General features: G+C 41.0%; 1 protein-coding gene across 1 annotated transcript in view; it reads right to left on the bottom strand.

Annotated features, from left to right (window-relative positions):
- VIL1 (villin 1) overlaps positions 1-16,316 on the bottom strand; it is a 58,790-nt gene extending 42,474 nt beyond the window's left edge. The window contains exons 1-6 of the mRNA XM_083152050.1: positions 16,213-16,316; positions 9,009-9,107; positions 6,425-6,499; positions 4,951-5,147; positions 3,654-3,762; positions 1,336-1,446 (exon numbers count right to left, since the gene is read on the bottom strand). Of these exons, the coding sequence (XP_083008176.1) occupies positions 1,336-1,446; positions 3,654-3,762; positions 4,951-5,147; positions 6,425-6,499; positions 9,009-9,083 (567 nt within the window). The 5' untranslated portion in view covers positions 9,084-9,107; positions 16,213-16,316. The remainder of the gene's footprint in view (positions 1-1,335; positions 1,447-3,653; positions 3,763-4,950; positions 5,148-6,424; positions 6,500-9,008; positions 9,108-16,212) is intronic.
- Positions 16,317-18,334: the final 2,018 nt, after the last annotated feature.

The following is an 18,334-nucleotide window of genomic DNA, read 5'->3' as shown; positions in this document are numbered from 1 at the left end:
GCATTAATAATGTGCGACATATGTGTAACAGGCATTATGTGTGTCATGTGTATACGGGTATTAATAATGTGCAACATATGTGTAAGGGGACATTATGTGTATGAAGGGCATTAATAAAGGTTGACATAATGTGTAAGTGGCATTATGGTTATAAGGACATTAATAATGTGTGTGATGTTTAAGGGGCATTACTGTGTGGTTATTATCAGGGGTGCCGAGAGAAAGGGGTAGGGGGTACAAATTACCCAGGCCAAAGTCTGATGGAAGGGCCCAGTGGGGGCCCCGGGCCCCCTCCCCTTAAGTGACAGCAGCAGCTGCAGCTCTTCTCCTCTGCCCAGCACACACTGCTTTGTGCTGGGTTGCAGTGTGGCCATGGAGGTGCTTAAAATACAATATTTTCTCAGGATATTTTTCTAAGGCTATAATGTGAATAATGTGAGGAGTAATGTACATAAGGTAAAGTGGTAATACTTTGTGATGTAACGTGAATAAGGGACACCATCGCATGATATAATGTGAATAAAGTTGCACTACTGTGTGGCATAATTTGAATTGGGGGTACGATTGTGTGGCCATGCCCCTTCCCAGCAAGAACACACCCCTGTTTGGGCTGCGCACCGAATGTGTGCACTGTTTCTATTTAAATATTGCAGGTAGGAGCACCAAAATGAGGACTGCTATGATGAGGGTTGATGGTGCTGGGAAAGGGGAGCAGGGTCAGAGGCGGAACTAGTGGCGGTGCTAGGGGGCACCAGCCAAAATCTTGCCTAGGGCGTCATTTAGGCTAGGGCTGGCTCTGCAGATGTCCAATATATATGTGCAGATATACTGACGTGTCCTGCTTAGTATACAGTATACAGGTGGTTTGCACACTACCGATACACTAGCCGCAAAGGTCGCCGGTGACTGATAGCACAACTGAGCAGGCACATGTAAATGCCCACCCAGTTGTGACCTCAGCACAACACACTGGGCTGATAATTGGTAAGTTGTGACTTCAGCACAATACACTGGTCTGATGATCAGTAAGTGTTAATGCACTTGCTGACCATCAGATAGGTAGGCGGATCAGCCAGACAGCCGATCCTCCATCCTAGTGTGTATGCAGCTAAGATTGCAAGTTGGTGGTAATCTTGTAAATATGTTCACTTGTGCACTTGTACACTGGCTTGCAACTGTCTCATATACTGTCATTTATTTGTGTGTATTATATCATATATACAGCGCTACATATCCCTATATATATATATATATATATATATATATATATATATAAATATAAATATGTATATTATCTGTTTTAACAAATTTTATTAAATTCAACATGGTCCAAACCCTTAGTCTCTCCATTTTGTTGCTTTCGGGTCCATTCCATTGGATGATTAACTTTCCCAGGTCCACCAAGAAGACATCACCAGTATTGAAGCTTTTCCACTCTAAAGGCACCTATAAAGATAAAATCAGGATGGTGGAACTTCTTTTAAATGAGACCTGCTTAACTAAGAGTGATGTGGACATCGGTATCTTAACAATTATCATTTGCGAATAAAGAAAATAATTTAAATTTTTAGAAATAAACATTTTCTTTTTTTCTTTTGTATTGCCCACTAGCAGAATAATATACATAGCCCAGTGGTTCCCAAACTGTGTGCCGTGGCTCCCTGGGGTGCCTCAGGATACTTGCAGGGGTGCCACAGGTTGGTGGTCCAGGACCAATTCAAATTATTTATCATCAATTATTTATGGACAAAACCAGTGCTGGTGGCTGCCAATTATAAAATATACAAACAGAAGCAAATACTGCCTTTTACTATATAAATGAACTTAAGAATCGCATATAAACACAATCTACTTAATTTTAGATATATATATTTTTGGGCCTTGGGGTGCCGTGGAAAAAATTCTGATACTCTACGGCAGGCATTCCCGACCATGGTCCTCAAGGCACACCACCAGTGCAGGTTTTAGTGATATCCAGGCTTGAGCACAGGTGACTTAATTAGTACCTGAGTGATTCTGATGAAACCATCTGTGCTGAAGCCGGATATCACCAAAACCTGCACTGTTGGTGTGCCTTGAGGACTGTGGTTGGGAATGCCTGCTCTAGGGTGCCGTGATTCGAAAAATATTGGGAACCCCTGACATAGCCTATACATTGGAATGTGGAAACAGGAAAAGTGCTTGGCTTTGCAGTCCTTGTGCAATAAATATCTGTACACAACCATTGGAAGGAGATGGACAAACTTTAGGTGATAGTAATTGCTAAATAATCATTATGGACTTAGGGTAATATTGGAGGATATGAGGATATGCGATATTGGTAACAGTTGTAGCCTAAGCAATATAGGCCCACGGGGGACCCCCCCCCCCCCATAGGCCTTACTGCCTGGGACCCCACCTCCTCATCCAGGGATTAGGTTCCAGCTTGTAAACTGGAGTATTTTCTACAGTGATTTGCTGTTAATAATCTGGTTCAATATCATGTATGTACTGGCAGTATTTACAATATATATATATATATATATATATATATATATATATATATATACACATACATATACATATATATATCGCACACTGAAGAAGGCAGGAAGAGGGACTTTAAAAAGGTCTGTCACTGGACCGAATGTTGACCTATGCCCACTGTCACGCACTGTTTGAGTTGAGTTGTATGTACAGTACCAATAAAAGTTGCCTCTGCAAGCAAGTCCGGTGAGTGCCCCCAATATTTACTCATATATATATATATATATATATATATATATATATATATATATATATATATATATATATATAGCCAAAGAAGAAATCCGGCACTCCACCAATAATATAAGCTGTACTTGCTCCGGTGCCTTCCCAGGTGCAAAGACCCAATGTAGCAGAATGGCAATAAGGCGTCACTCTGAGACTGCGTGAAGGTTCAAAGCTTTATTGTGGTGAAAAACACTGGTGTCCGTCACCACAATAAAGCTTTGAACCTTCACGCAGTCTCCGAGTGACGCCTTATTGCCATTCTGCTATATATATATATGTATCCCCAATATTCCAACTCGCGCTAAAGCCTGTTTTACAAGTTTAGTTTTTGTTGTTCGGCAGCCTCATCACTAAGTTCCCTGAGGGGTAGGGAACAAACACAGCACAATACTTTTACCCAATAGTGGTATGGCGCCTAGGGTATTAATGTAAATGTCCAAATACAGTCTGTAGAATCCACATCCAATGAAGCAAACAGGTGATATCTTCCAATATTTATTTAAAAAAAGAAAATGATATATATATATATACACACACAAAGAGGCCCAAATCATGCACAGATGTTTAGCCAATTCTCTCATCATGGGCTCCTACAACTGCATTGGGTTCTTCAAACCCCAGTCTGGCATTGATTGCAGACACTATAAACTGTAAGGAGAATGAATGGATTTTCCAAAAAAGGAATACTTGCAAATATCTGACCAGGAAGCTGACCTGCAAAACAAGTCAAAGCACTAATATCTTGCGGTCATTAATCCATTTACCTGGATATTATATGATTGCTTTCAAGTTTTAACCATGCATTTAATAAGAAAGAATAATCCTGTGGTGGTATGTTTGATATACTTGATTAGTATGTCTGAAAACGAAATATCCTGACAAAAAGTTGGAAGTCTTACCTCTCCAGCCATAACGTTTTTGTTCCCTTTGACATGTAGGAGCCGTTTCACATTGTATGAATTTGTCTCCACCTGCTTCATTCCTGAAGCTACTCCACCAACTTTATAACTAGGATTAAACCAATAATTAATGTTACCTCTTATATTTTTGCTCTAATGACTTTTAGTCAGTTACCATAATTCTATAACAAATTGTCAATACTGTAATAATTTTATGCAATTGGCGTGCTGAGATTGTGACTGGTGAAACTACTGTACTGTAGGCGTCAAGAAGATGTAACTGCATTTAATTTTGGAAGTCAAGTAGTTGATGTTTCTGGTATCATCTTACCTAAAGAACGTATTAAATACAATACAGCAGGCATGTATGTGTGTAACTGTGGCCCTCCAGCTGTTGTGAAACCACACATCCCAGCATGCCTTGACATAGTTTTAGCATTCCCTAATAGCAAAACGGTGGCAAGGCATGATGGGAATTGTAGTTTCACAACAGCTGGAGGGTCATAGTTCGGACATGCCTGCAATAAATGGTCACTATGAATGTAGTCTACCATCCTCTGCTCTTGGTTGCAGTGCCATGTTTTGATTGGTTGGCACCGTCGTCAGTCAGAAGAAAAATGAGGGGGATAGATTTGGTGGGTGCTGATTGGCTATTGGTGCCATCAGTCAGGCTAGCTGAAAGGCAGTATGAAAACCAAAGTGTTATCTTTGCACTGAGTTTCTTAACTTCTATGGGCGTTATGGGCAGCCAGTGCTGCTGGTTCTTCAGGGGTCCGGCTGCCGCTCACCCCAGATGAGCGCTGGAGGTCACCACCGCTGTCGGGTCGTAGGTGCCTGTGGTCTTGTTACGGAGAGTGCGCAGCTCCAGTAGGGAACATTTGCTGGTATGCAGCTAAGAGGCACGGTGGGTGGAGTAACGATTGGTCATCGTAGCTGTCACTCAGGATCAGAGGCTGGGGGCTGCAGTCACTGCTAGTTAGCATTGAGAGGAGTGGACTGAAGCATCGCCTCCCGGCTCCCTGCTGTGTGATTGGATGTGGCGCCGCCTCCATTAACACCACCACTGATTGTGTACCTCCGAGATGGGAGTCCGATCGCCAAAAACGGGTACATTCGGTACACTTTTATTTAGCCGGTACAGACGGTAATGTACCGGCAAAAACGGTACAGTTGGAGGGTATAGGAGAGTAGCTCACTTTGTAGGTGCACAGAAGTAGATGAGCTATCTGTGCATCGCAGAGCATGATAGTTTAACAATATCTGGCTTCCTGAACTTCCTTCCTGACCTGATACTCACATTAATCCTTGTTTGAAGTAACCCTTGAATTTGTCACTTTCGTAACCTTGAACCTCACGGTGTTGGACAGCTACTCCGCCAAGGTGATCGTCCATCTGTATGGTGTAAATGGCAGCTGCTCCCTGCTCATCGGAGGAGGAATTGGTCCCAACCCAGAAGTGGAGATCATATGTGAAGTTATTGCCAGTTTTGTGTGTCTGTAATCCATTCATACAGAAAGATGACAATAAATATACCTGTCTATGACTTTTTGCATTGTATCATTTTTTTTTTATTTCAGTCATTTTTATTAAGTTTTAATTTTTAACAGTAACACAACTCACAGTTGCTGAAAAGTGCTCGCATAGGGGTGCGAGCAAAATTCAACCAACTTGGCCCCGAAGGGTGCGAGTTAGGGTTAATCCAGGTGCCGTTTTCAGCGTGAAAACGGCACCTGAAGACAAATCGCACCCTTCTGGGTTAATAGGATTGACCCCATAGAATCTGATTGGTATCCCATAGCAACATCCCATGTGAAATAGAACTCCTCTCTTAGTAAATTCCCCCAATACATCGGGCACACAATTAAAATAATATAAAGAAATACCCAAAGACGCCATTCAGGTGAAATGATTTAGAAATAAAGAGAGTCAATTTACAAGGAGATATGCGTCACTTTAAGCACACACACAACCATACCAACAAGGGACATAGATCAACAGCTATATATCGCAATAATACCCAAAAATAAGAAAATGAAAAAAATTATAAAAAATACCCCAAATAGACCAACGCCCCCAAAAATCCCTCCAACCTAAGCATACTTGGATTCCTAACCAGCCCCCTTTAAAATTAAAACTATCCTAATACTTGTACTGCATTGTATCATTTATGCCATAACTGCAGCCCAGTTGTATATGTGTAGTACTTGTAAACCAGTTATTCACATGTCCAAGATATAATAGTTTTAGGACTTCCAAAACGCTAAAGTTCTCCCTTTTGTCCCAACACTAACAGTTTCAGTGTAAACTTTTCTCTGGAGAGAAAACAGTTGAGTAATTGGTCCATCCAGTGTCCGTGACAGTATTATTCCACTACACCTTACCACTGTACGTTCCTACATAACTGACCTTTGATGCAAAACATGGCCATACTGTATATATAGATGATTCTTTTCTATTAGAAGAAGGTAAGCTTCCCGGAGATAGGCATTCATACTGTCCCTTTGATGTAAGCAATTTATGTTTATTTTATTTCTATGCTGGTGCTTTGTATATTAAACAATAATAATAATAATAATAATAATAATATAATGTATATGGATTTGCTTTTTAAATTATGATATCCCATCCATCTCTGTTTTACTGTAATTCCAGATATTTCTTCATTTCCCTGTGCACTTACCTGCTTTATGCTTTATATCGGGAGGACAGACGTGGGTGATACAGCAGGATATGTACTTATTGCAGTTGGGAGATAAATGTTTTGAACCTACCATCAGGAGAATATAACAATCGCCATCGAAGAAGCTTCCATATGATTTCTCTGGAACAGGAACCATTTCCATACTCTAAAAGTGTAAGATCCAGCACATGTATCAGGGCACCTTACACTCTACACTACTGTATGTATATCACTATAATACATAATATAGATATATGCATTCTCTTTAATACAATAACATGTATTTTTAATAAGTTGGATGTTTGTGATATAGGGCCTGATTCAGGTTGGCATGCTAAGCAGCGGTAGTTTACTGCTTAATAAGCCTTGTAACGCCACCCATCGACCATGCAAATGCTGCCCCCCCGCCACACAGTGAATGTACCAGCCACACTGCCAATGGATGTTTTGCATAAACATCCATTCGCAGGCTAACGTGCGGGTCCGAAATCATTCGATGGTGGCTGATCATCGAATGATTTCTACAGTGTTTGCTAATCTGTCAGTCTCTGCTGACTTACACTAGCGGCATCCTGGTCTGAGAACTGGGCGGGTGATGGCAGCCACCCGCCCCCGCAAGCCAGGTGCCATGTTTGCTTGGGGATGCCCAGGGGGGGGCGATCAGACTAGAATTAGACCCATAATTTGTAGTGCGTACTGTGAGTCTTACCAATAATATAGATATTGCAGTTTGATACATGTATAAACACCTGTAAATAATACATGTAATCATAGGTGCCGATTTATGTTTTTGCTGGTGTGTGCTCAAGCCAAAAATATAGGGGAGTGGCTTCATGGGAAAGGGGTGTGGCCACAAAATAAGTTACTTGTTTCCTAGTAGGGTGACCAGTTTTCTTACATACGCTACCGTACTGAAATCACATCGCATCGCATGGGCCGTTTTTTATGTAATTTATTCACTGCTCTGTTAGCTCCAGGGGATCGCATCGCACCTCCCGCAAAATCGCATGTAATCGCATGCAATTTTATAGGGTGCAATGCCATGCCATTAGCTATACACTTGTATGACATACAATGTGGTTTCACTGCCTCCCCCCCCACACTATCCACGCCACCCCGAGGTGTGGCGAGCGCAGGCAGAACGTGTCCTCCCGACCTTTTCATACCCCCACTATCCACGTCGGCGTGGAGTTGAATCTATATAGTGTGGCGAGCGCAGCGAGCCCTGTGAGGGGACGCGGAATACATGTAAAGTAATATAAGTAATATACATAAAATCAACTCCACGCCGACGTGTATAGTGGGGGTATGAAAAGGTCGGGAGGAAGCGTTCTGCCGCTCCTCATGGGGCTCGCTGCACTCGCCACGCTTCAGGGTGGCGTCGATAGTGGGGGGGGGGGACTAAAACCTCATTGTATGTCATACAAGTGTATAGCTAATGGCATGGCATCACACCCTATAAAATCGCATGCGATCCTTTATATAGGACTCACTTTTAACAAACAGAACAATTGCTCCTGAGGAAGCTTGGATCACCCAGTGATATGCATTGAGCTACTGCTTGCCTATGCTCCAGCAAAATCCTTGGACAACATTTTGGACCTGCTCCACATCCAGCCTACAGCTTAAGCCATCCTAAATTAACTAGAGCCCCACCTGGACAAAGGACAATAGTGCTTCTATCTTGGGACAATTGCATCATGCTCCTAAAGGCACATTGGGGCAACTCCGACCTGTCCGTTAGGGTCCGAATATGTCCCCAAAGTTCGGGGTTCGTATGTGAAAACCCCGGGAGCAAGTGACTTCGGTGAGTTTCAGACTCAACGAGCCATTTGCTCTAGGAAGGAAGGGCCAGGGACGGCAGCAGGGGAACCCCCACAGTTTTATGGGCATCCCCATAAAAATGCTGGGTGTTCCTCTACTAAACCATGGCGATGCCTGATTGGGGTGGAAATTTAACATCACATGATGTCAGCGCCCACCCTAAATTCGGAGATCTGTGGGCATAATAAAAGTCGGTCTCGACTACTCTTTAGGATAACTTACAGTATATGTAAACATCATGGGGGAAATTTAATAGGATGAGAGATTTGGTAAGAAATCTCCAGTATTTTTTAAAGCGTCAATCATTTACACTGCAAAGCCAGTTTGATTTTGACATGTAAATGATTGCCTCTTTAAAAAAAAAAAAAAAATATGGAGATTTCTTACCAAATCTCTCACTTTCTGAATCTTTCATCCTATTAAATTTCACACCATGCTTCAAAAAAGAAAAAAAAAATTTGGATAAATTTGATAAATTAGATTTATTTAACCAATTTCTCTGAACGTCCATTTTGTCTGTTTTCCAGTGTTTGGGAGCAAATATTTAATTGTGATATGATCCCATACTGTATATTTCCAGGTTTTTGTTCAACCAGAGAGATTGGACAGATATTCTTATAGTGTGTATCCTGCTTTACTCTTCTGTTAATCAGGAGGCAACTAAAACATTTCTAAGGACTATTAGCCTATGGCTGTGACATCTGGAGCTTTGCAATTTGGCCATCCATGTATGTAGACACAGATTTAGTAGTAAAAACCATTTTCCACCAGGGCCCCTTGTATAGCTGGGGCCCCATAGCAGTCACGTGGCTAAGTGCACCTCCAGTCATTGTATAATAATTTGTTATTACCTCTATTCTCCATATTTGCAGTCCTGGGGTTGTTTTATTCAAACTCTTTGTTACTTTTTCTGTGAGTTCCGGCATGATGGATCAAAATTTTAGGGAAATCTGTAGAAAAAAATCAGGCAGTCAGTTTACTCCTGTAGATGCTTTAATCACATTGACTTGCTGACAGAAATATTCTAAAAGATATTATATACTTTGAAAAGTAGCTGGTCGGTGCTGAAATATCAGCTTGGTTTTACGTAGCATGTGGCTTCTCCTGACATGTGAAACCTTTGAGTATCCCGAGCTTGCTCCATACTACCTATCACAATGACTTAGTGTTGGATACACTTCTGTAGTAGCAGAGTGGTGACCCCATAACCTAGAAAAGGACCACATTTCATTCCCAGTAAGTTAAATCAATACATTTACTAATTGAAAGAGACATCCATTATATAATCCTCTATGGGGAATATCTATCAGCTGTGCAGAAGAGAGCTGTAGGGAGACCTAGCCACCTCCCTTCCATCAAAGCTTTCATTGTATGCCCAGACACCACAGCCACTCCCTAGCTCCCCGTAAACCTCTCCACCCGCACACTCCCCCACCCCCAGCAAATATCTGACTTTGGACATTATTTTCCTGCCTGGAACATAGCTCGACATCAAGATGTCATGACCATCAAACCGAGGCATTGTTTACATATGATATTACCCATGATGACCGATATGTTGGCCATCATCACAAAATAGCAGGGAAGAGAGAAATGAGTGGGTGATGTATATAATGAGAGGAAAGGGAATGGAGGCAAGAGGTGGATAAATGGGGAACACAAGTAAAAGACATAGAGAAGGGTGATGGTGCTGGTGGTGGTGGTGGTGGGGGTGTAAAGTGGAGAGTCAAATAAGAGATAGAACAGGAAGAGTAACAGAGAAATTTGAGAAAAAGGTAGGATAGAAAGGGGACATTTAGCAAACCGGTAAATGACTGTTCTGTAAGATTAGTCTGTAATAACATATCAGAGGCATTTTAAACAAGTTTCACTCACTATAACCGTTATGACAAGAAAGCAGGAAGTGGCCACCACTGGCCTAGCACATACTGTATATACATATATAGTGAATATAATGCCCATTCACTTCCACTGGCCTACAAGTCCATTTATATTGCAGAAATTAAGTAGATCTGGCCTATTTCAGCTTCAGTTGTAAATAATCCCGCAATTATTTGTAAATCGCAGGAACTGTGATGTGTTCTAACCTCGCACCCTCGTATGCAAATATGTTTATCCATACATATGAGGAAACATGTAATATGCCTAAGCCTGGAGAGAATAAATTATTTTACAAGCAATTTAGATCTAGATCTAGATGATATTTTTTTGATCTGGAAGCACACGGAGGAATCATTACAAACTGAAGATTCCTCTGTACAGTTTACCCTTGTTTTTTGGGGATATTGCAATTATTCGCAGTGGCTCTAAATTGGACGCAACTCTCTTCTAAAAAGAAACACAGCACTTTACGCTACAAGCAACCATGTGTCTGAGTTTAAAAACAGCATGCCTAGATCTCAATTTCTGAGCCATGAGGAATAACTGCAACACTTTAAGGGCTGAAACCCAGCTGAAAGAAATGCTGGAAAGATTTATACAAAGTGGTACTCAAGCAGAGTTGCAGAGGGGTCCCTGATATGGGCAAGACTCAAAAGTTTTAGGAGAGCCACTTGAAGACCTTTATATACCGTACTTGGATTAGCTGGGTGGATGGTAAAAAAGGGGAAGACCAAATGGTTCTTATCTGCCGCCAAATTCTATGTTTCTATGGATACTCACATTAGAATAAAGAGGTCAATCTGTCAGCCATCGCACTTTTGTCAATGGTCAGTTGCTTGATTAGATTTTGAAAATTTACTAAGAACATTTCACAGATCCCAACATGAAGCAGCTTCTGAAACATCCTTGAATATTTCTAATGCACTATATACTATTGTACATTCATGAGTTGATACGATAAATAGACCTAAATTCCATCCATACAGATTTCCTTCTGATTTGGCCGAACGTTGTTGGATCTTGATGAATGTATTCACTCGCTTAGCTCTGCACATAGTTCAGAAAACCCTACCAATTACTTACATATTTCAGGGCTGTATATAATGTATAAGCCAACAGGCACTCACTTGGGATTTCAGACAGCAGTGCAAAAATTATTTATTAGGTATATTTTGTTAATTTCTACATAATGGAGATGAAGGCATTGACTACAGGGACCTGATAAAGACCAAGTCACATTGCATCTATATGCTGTACATGCTGATTACAGCTACTCACAAGAACATGAGGTGCAGTATAAATTGTACTTTGTAATACAATGTAGATATACTGTATATGCACAACCCAGTGGCATCACAAGGGGGTGCAGGCCATACCCAGGTGTAACCCACCAAAGGGTTACAACAAGTGGCTGTAGTGTTAATTTTAGGCTGTTTTAGCAGGGCACCACATCCTGCATAATTTTTAAAGAACAAAACGCTCCCTGGCCCTGCTAAAACAGCTAGGCCAGTGTGCATAAATACAGTGTGCATGTGCACGGCATCTATTCACATTGACCAGGGAGCTTGAGGGAAGCCCAGCACCTCCTTAATTACTGGGCATGTCCACAACAGTGATGTTGGTGGCCCAGGACCACCCACATTAGTGATGTCTGCGGCCCAGGTCCGCCTATATTAGTGACTTTGGCGGGCCTGGGCAGCACCCTGCTCCTGTCATTAGGGTTGTGGGCCCCGGTTAAAGGGGATATGGCCAACAGTTGGGGTATGGCCATCAGAAGGGGGCGTAGGCATGCCCCTGTATACAAAGAAAAAATAAACAATTTAGCAGGGGGTGTGTGTTGTGTGCAGATGGCCAACAAGGGAGAGAGAGTATAGGCTGTTGCTGCCTGTCCTCTCTATTCCACACTGCCTGGCTCCTTGCAATGGGGAGGGGGGGAGTGGAACCTGGGCCCCTCTGTCAGACCTAGGCCAGTGCAAAAAGTAGCCGGACCCCCCTCTCGATGGCACTGTCTGTCATAGTATAAACTGGCACTACATGCAAAGTGGTCTGCGGGGTCAGCTTGCATCTCCAGCCTTGAGTGCCAAGTCCATGCCACCTACCCACAAGGTCATGCCCCCTTTTTCTCGCCACAATGGGTGTCATATGAGGTAAGGATGCCTCTGGCAAAGAGTCATAGCAAGAAGAGCAGCGGCTATGTGGTCTGTGGTCTGCGTCTGCTATCAAAGCATAGGTTTAAAAGTATTTTCGTAGGCAATACATGTGCTCAAGGAGCCATCACAAGCCCATGCACAGTTGCGTACACATTAGCGGACTATACATAATAAAGAAGTTCATCAAAGCTAAGAGTTGAGCTATGGCTATGCAGATTGACTGCAGCAGTAGTGATTTAAATATCATGTATTTGTACTTACGATCATGCAGGCATCAGAAGACACGTGCCCCTAAAATGGCCATGACACACCTGCTTTCTCCCTACCACTCCCCTTAAATTCCACATTAGCACCTCTAAATGTCCACTTCCTGCTTGTCAGTCACATTTCTCTCTCAGTTGCTGTCCGGACTGATACCAGGCTGGCTAAGTGACAAATGTGGTGAGTGGGTTTAGTTGACGTTGGGCTGCACAGGGTGACCTCCGGAGTCACATCATGCATAGCTGAGGAAAGGGGCAACCGGGCATCAAGCCTTCTTCTGCTCAGCGCTGCCCGGCATTGGAAAAAAAAACTGTGCATGCGCAGCCAATCCTAAAGTCCCAGGATTGGAAGCGCCAATCCCAAGACTCAAATCCTTGTGATTTTAGGTCAAAATCCTGGGATCCTGCCAATCCAAGGATTGACCATCTTAGTTGCTTAATAATCAGCCATTGCATACTAACATGAATTAGGCCCTTTGACCCCAATGTTCTTTGCAGAAATATCACTTCACTGCCAACAATACAATTGTTAGAAGTGTTTCTCTTAATAATAATGGGAATCAGATTTTTTTGTTTTTTAATGCAGTGAGCCTGTCTGCAAGAGTAATGCATATCCTCACCAAATTCAAGATGATGTAGCTTAGCTAAAGTAATTCAAGCACTCCTAGAACCTGAAGTCATTAAAATTATAACTACCTGTTTGGCTGTGCAGAGGACCCACCATTTAGGAGAATGGTTTAGGATTTCCTTGGATATCTATATGTATACAGCACCCTGTGCAACCATAGTAAAATATTCCTTCAGTAGAAACTCAAGAATCAATCACATTATTATTATTTGTCCCCATTGTCCAGGAACCTCAACAGCAGCAAGATAGTGTTTTGGGGATTGATGTAAGACACTCACACAGTGCCCACATCTAATCTTTGACATAGCTGCTTCTACAGAGTCCTTTGGTCAATAATGATAAATATTCAGATACCGCAAGAAATTGGCATTATTTTTTTTTGAAAGCAACATGCTTCTGATTATATCTTTAGAAGTATGCATGCACCATGACAGTACATTACATTCTAAATGAACATTGCACTTTACACATCTAAAATACTACAGTAGAAATGACAAAATAATACAAGATGGATTCTCTAACACAGACCCTAGACATGCATTGAAGCCAGCTAACAAGTTTATCTATATACAAGGGTGTAACTACCATAGGTGCAAGGGGTGCAGCTGCTATGGGGCCCATCTTTACTGTCTAAGTCTAAGTAATATGTTTTACATACATTTATCACCATCAGTTGCTAAATAAGGGGCCCTTGAAAACTTTTTCTATGGGGCCTATGAATATCTCGTTACGCCCCTGTCTATATAGAACAATACAGAATGAAGATTCACAGGAACATGACTCATATAAGACATATAGTTAAACACATGTAAATCACAACTACATCACAACAACTTGCTTACAGACAAGTGCACAGATATAATTCATTAGGGGAAGACCTGGAAAATAATAATCTGTCACAAGGCCAAACTAACCATACGCCTTACATAATACAACCAAATCTCCTTGTGCCTTTAATGCAGTTTCATGCTCTAGTTAGCACTTGGAAACAATACTGCACTTAAAATACCTTACTCTTAATTGTAGACTACTCATTCACACCTACATGTTAAAGTACAGAAGACCAACAGTGCATTAAAACAACGTAACAGGCATCAGGTTTTTTTCATCCAACGTGTTTTGCTCATTCATATGAATCACTGAAGTGTCGCTCAAAGTATCATAAAATAGTGTTTTTTATATTAGATATTTTTAATAAAACCTGAATGATATTGGGGTGAATTACCCTGTATGGTAAATACTAGATGCCTGAAGTCATCAGTATTATACCTGCATATTTTGCTGTGTCAGAAGACCCACAATGTAAGAGAATGATGTGGGTCCAATGTGCACTAATAGCACATACACCTTCAACGGAAACTCCAGGATACATTTCACCTTTTGTTCTAATTGGCCAGTTAGTGTTCAAGGGCAGGATGTAAGCCAATCACATGATGCCACATCCAACCTTCTTTGATCAGGTACGCAGAAAGCAGAGTCTTCTGGACAATTGTGATAAAATTCAGATGTGGCCAGAAGTTTCCAATTGATTATGTACTGTATTAAGTAAAATGTTTTTGATTCATGCATTTACCCTCACAGTACATTATAAAGTAACATTTATACACAACTAAACATTTATACACAACTAAAATACCCCAGACTCAAAAACACTAGAGCTGAGCTTAATCGCACCAAAACCCCAAAATTGGGCCTATGTGTTCATGAATTGCATGTATGAAAAATAAAATACTTATGTTTGCCCGCACTTGTACAGTACCTGCCCTGATATGTATGCTTAGCGTGCTACTATCCAGATTCGTCATCATCCTCATCATCGTCAGTGCTCCTTCCCTATACAAGATATAAGTAATACCCTGGAAACAGGCCCTTAGATAAAACACTACACAGGTCCGTCTGTGTGAGGATGTCCTGTTACAGCCTCTTTATGTCCAACATAAGCTATACTCGCATGCAATCACTTCCAGAAACTACTCATCGCGAAAACATGCCAGATACATAGAGGTCAATTTACTAAGATATCCATAGCTACCAATCAGATTCTACTTCTTATTTATTTTGCAGCTTCTACATGATAATAGATATCATCTGATTGGTTGCTATAGGCAACATCCCATCTTCAATAGAACTCCCGTCTTAGTATATTTAACCCATAGTGCACATTGAATACTGCATCAGTCCCTAGCAGTTTCTATGATAAAGTCTATTATAAAGAACTTATATATTTGGGTTTAAGTCCATACAGTTTTCCTATCAAAGATCCAATGTATCAAATATCAAATAGCCGTGACAGCTTGCCATGATTTCATGGCCAGCTTCCCTCTAAACCTTTTATCTCACAATTTTGAATGACTTTTGCTTGCAAAAAGTTCCCTACTTCCACATAATGAGGGCGAATTCAATTGTCAGCGAACGGTGCGAACTGCCTCTACAGTGGCGTTTAAACATCACCAACAGCAACACTTTTGTGCAAGATCATAACGCTGTCATAAAGTGTTACGGGTGCTGCGCATATATGCGTCCAGGTGAAGGAATCGCCGGCAGATAAATTCCCCAAACAAATATTATACACTATTATGTCAATATTACAATATTATGTCACTGATCTACTATTGCTCCATTTCCAGTTATTTGCAGTTAAAGAATCCAGTTCTGTAATAATCTTGCAGTAACGTTTTGTGATACTGTAATATTACCATTACAATTATAATATCATAACAAAAAAGGTGGAAAATAGAATTGTAGCACCATCCTTATCAAACTCATACTCTATTAGAGACTATGGGTATTAATTCATTGTTAATCCATATACCAGCATGCACTGATCAGTCCCTTCCAAATCAATACTAAAATCAGCCTCATAATAAGACCTATTGCACTTATGCTGAATTTCACAGCAACAGATTGTTTGAGTAATCGTCACAGCTGCGGTATCTATTATTGGCATTAGTGAATATTTGCTGAAATATGCTTTTCTACAACAGCATAGGACAGTCAGGTTGAATGGCACGGAGTGTGAGTTCTAACCGCAGATTGTGTTTATCACATAGAGAAGGAAACCAGCAAATCTCCTATTCATAGAGGATATTTGCACCTGCACAGGTGACAAGGAAAGAAAGCATAGAAGAAAACATACCTGAGAGTCAGGTGTGGCCGGTTGTCAGGAGAGCACAGCAGACCTGTACCATGCACCTATACCTGTACAGACTCTCCTGACAGGGAGCACTGACCTTTGTTCCTTCAATAAGAATCTGTATTTGCCATATAAGGGCATGCGCTCAGCTGTGGAAGGGAGGCTGTCACTAACTTCTCCCCTGCGTCTTATGCTAATTAGACTAACTGTATTAATTGCTGCTTATTTATTACATCAGCTTGCTCTGTTTTTATACAGTACCTGCATCTAACTGTGCAGGTACTGCAGCTGCTGCTGCAGAGAGGGATGAGGGGAGAAGGCATCCCTCCTGTCTGTAAAAAAAGGAACCAAGTGCCTTTTATATGGTCAATTTATGAATACATTTATTGAAACATTGCGATAGAATTGTTTTATATATTATTTTTATTGTATATTTAAGTGTATTGCTTTATATTAATGTGATATTGTATTGATTAATTGTACTTTTAATTCCTTCCCTTAATTCATTGTATTTGCAGTTTATAGGATTTCATCTATTTCTGGGAGCAGCATAATAAGTTTTAGAGCATATAAGGAAATACTTACTATGTCTTAATACATTCTTAGTTGTGTCTGATATTATTGTATAGATCTAGCTAAATTGCATAGAAATGATGCACAAATCTATCAGTGTGTATGCCCCATAGCGATAACCAGTGCTATTTTTCAGCAGAATAGAAAGATTGTATTCCTCCACACGGAAGGAAAAGGTGGCGCTTTGACCTGGGCTGGATCACTAGCAGCTGCTGAATAAAGTCGGGTTTGTCAGACCCGAACTACAAAAAAAAACAGAAAAACAAGAGAAGCAGCGCTGACTGTTTGGTGTAAGTGTAAATTAAACCAAAATACGTTATGTATGTAAAAAATTAAAATGAGATTGGACTGTTTGTACAATAAAATCAATACATTTTATTCAACAATAGTGACCATGAGGAAAATACTGGTATTAGCTAACCTCACATGAGGAATAGGGGGGGTTGGAATAAAATATGAACTGTCCGTTCCTATTATGCCTTGAATAATAAAGTGCAAGTGCAAGCAAATAATTTTTGTTACGTCCACCTGGCTGTTGATCAAAGGTTCCGGGTGTTCGATTTGCACCCTGGGACTCTAGGCCCGAGTATGTTGTGGGCCGAGTCACCTTCCAGAGTAAGGGAGTCACCCAAGATTTGTATTCCCAAAGATGGTACTGGGGTTCTTCAAGGTGTTTTTAGGCAACGTCCAAAGTTTGGAGATGATGGAGTCCAAGCAAAAGTGGGGGGTCCAAGACTGGTCCAGGTCAGTCCAATGGGCTGTAAATAGGCAAGACCCTGACGCGTTTCGCCGTCTCAGCGGCTTTATCAAAGGTATTTTTGTAAAAGTCAGTTAAACTACTGGCTTTTACAAAAATGAACTCAGGGATAGATTTATTAAGCTTGGTGAAGTGATAAAGTGTCTGGTTTTTATCACCCGCCAATGAGCTCCTACCTGTCATTTTTCAAACCAAGCCTATAACCTCACAGTTAGGAGCTGATTGGCTGGTGATAAAAACCAGACACTTTATCACTTCACCGAACTTAATAAATCTGCCCCCCAGTTCCTGAACCTCTAATTAAATATGACATCATCAGGGACTGGGTTCCTGAACCTGTTCTAGGCCAAAATGTACTTTCCATAAGATAACTTTTATTTTAAAGTCACCTCTGAGTGCCTTTGTTTCTAAAAGCAATATATATAGTGTACATCTCCTGTTCAAATAAAATAGTGATAAAATAATGAATGTTTCAAATTGAATGTGACCTTGTAATCTAGCTGAGCTACACAGCTGATATACTTTGAAATAAATGTGATGAAGTACATTTAATTGTTCTTTTGACAGGGGTTCCCAAACCACTGTGTGCCTAGGCACCCTGGGGTGCCGTGAAGCTCTTGCCTTGGGTTGGTGGTCCAGAACCAAATTAAAATATTTATGGACAATATGATAGGCAAAACCAGGGATAGCGGCTGCCAATCATAAACCATGTGGGCAATCAAAAACACAACTCTGTGCACCACCACATAACCAACCTTAAGGTTGCTTAATTTACCTTTTTCAAAATTTCTCAAT

Source organism: Crinia signifera, chromosome 7 (assembly GCF_055691185.1).
Source record: "Crinia signifera chromosome 7, ASM5569118v1, whole genome shotgun sequence".
Classification (NCBI taxonomy): domain Eukaryota; kingdom Metazoa; phylum Chordata; class Amphibia; order Anura; family Myobatrachidae; genus Crinia; species Crinia signifera.
This window is presented reverse-complemented; position numbering and strand designations above follow the sequence as displayed.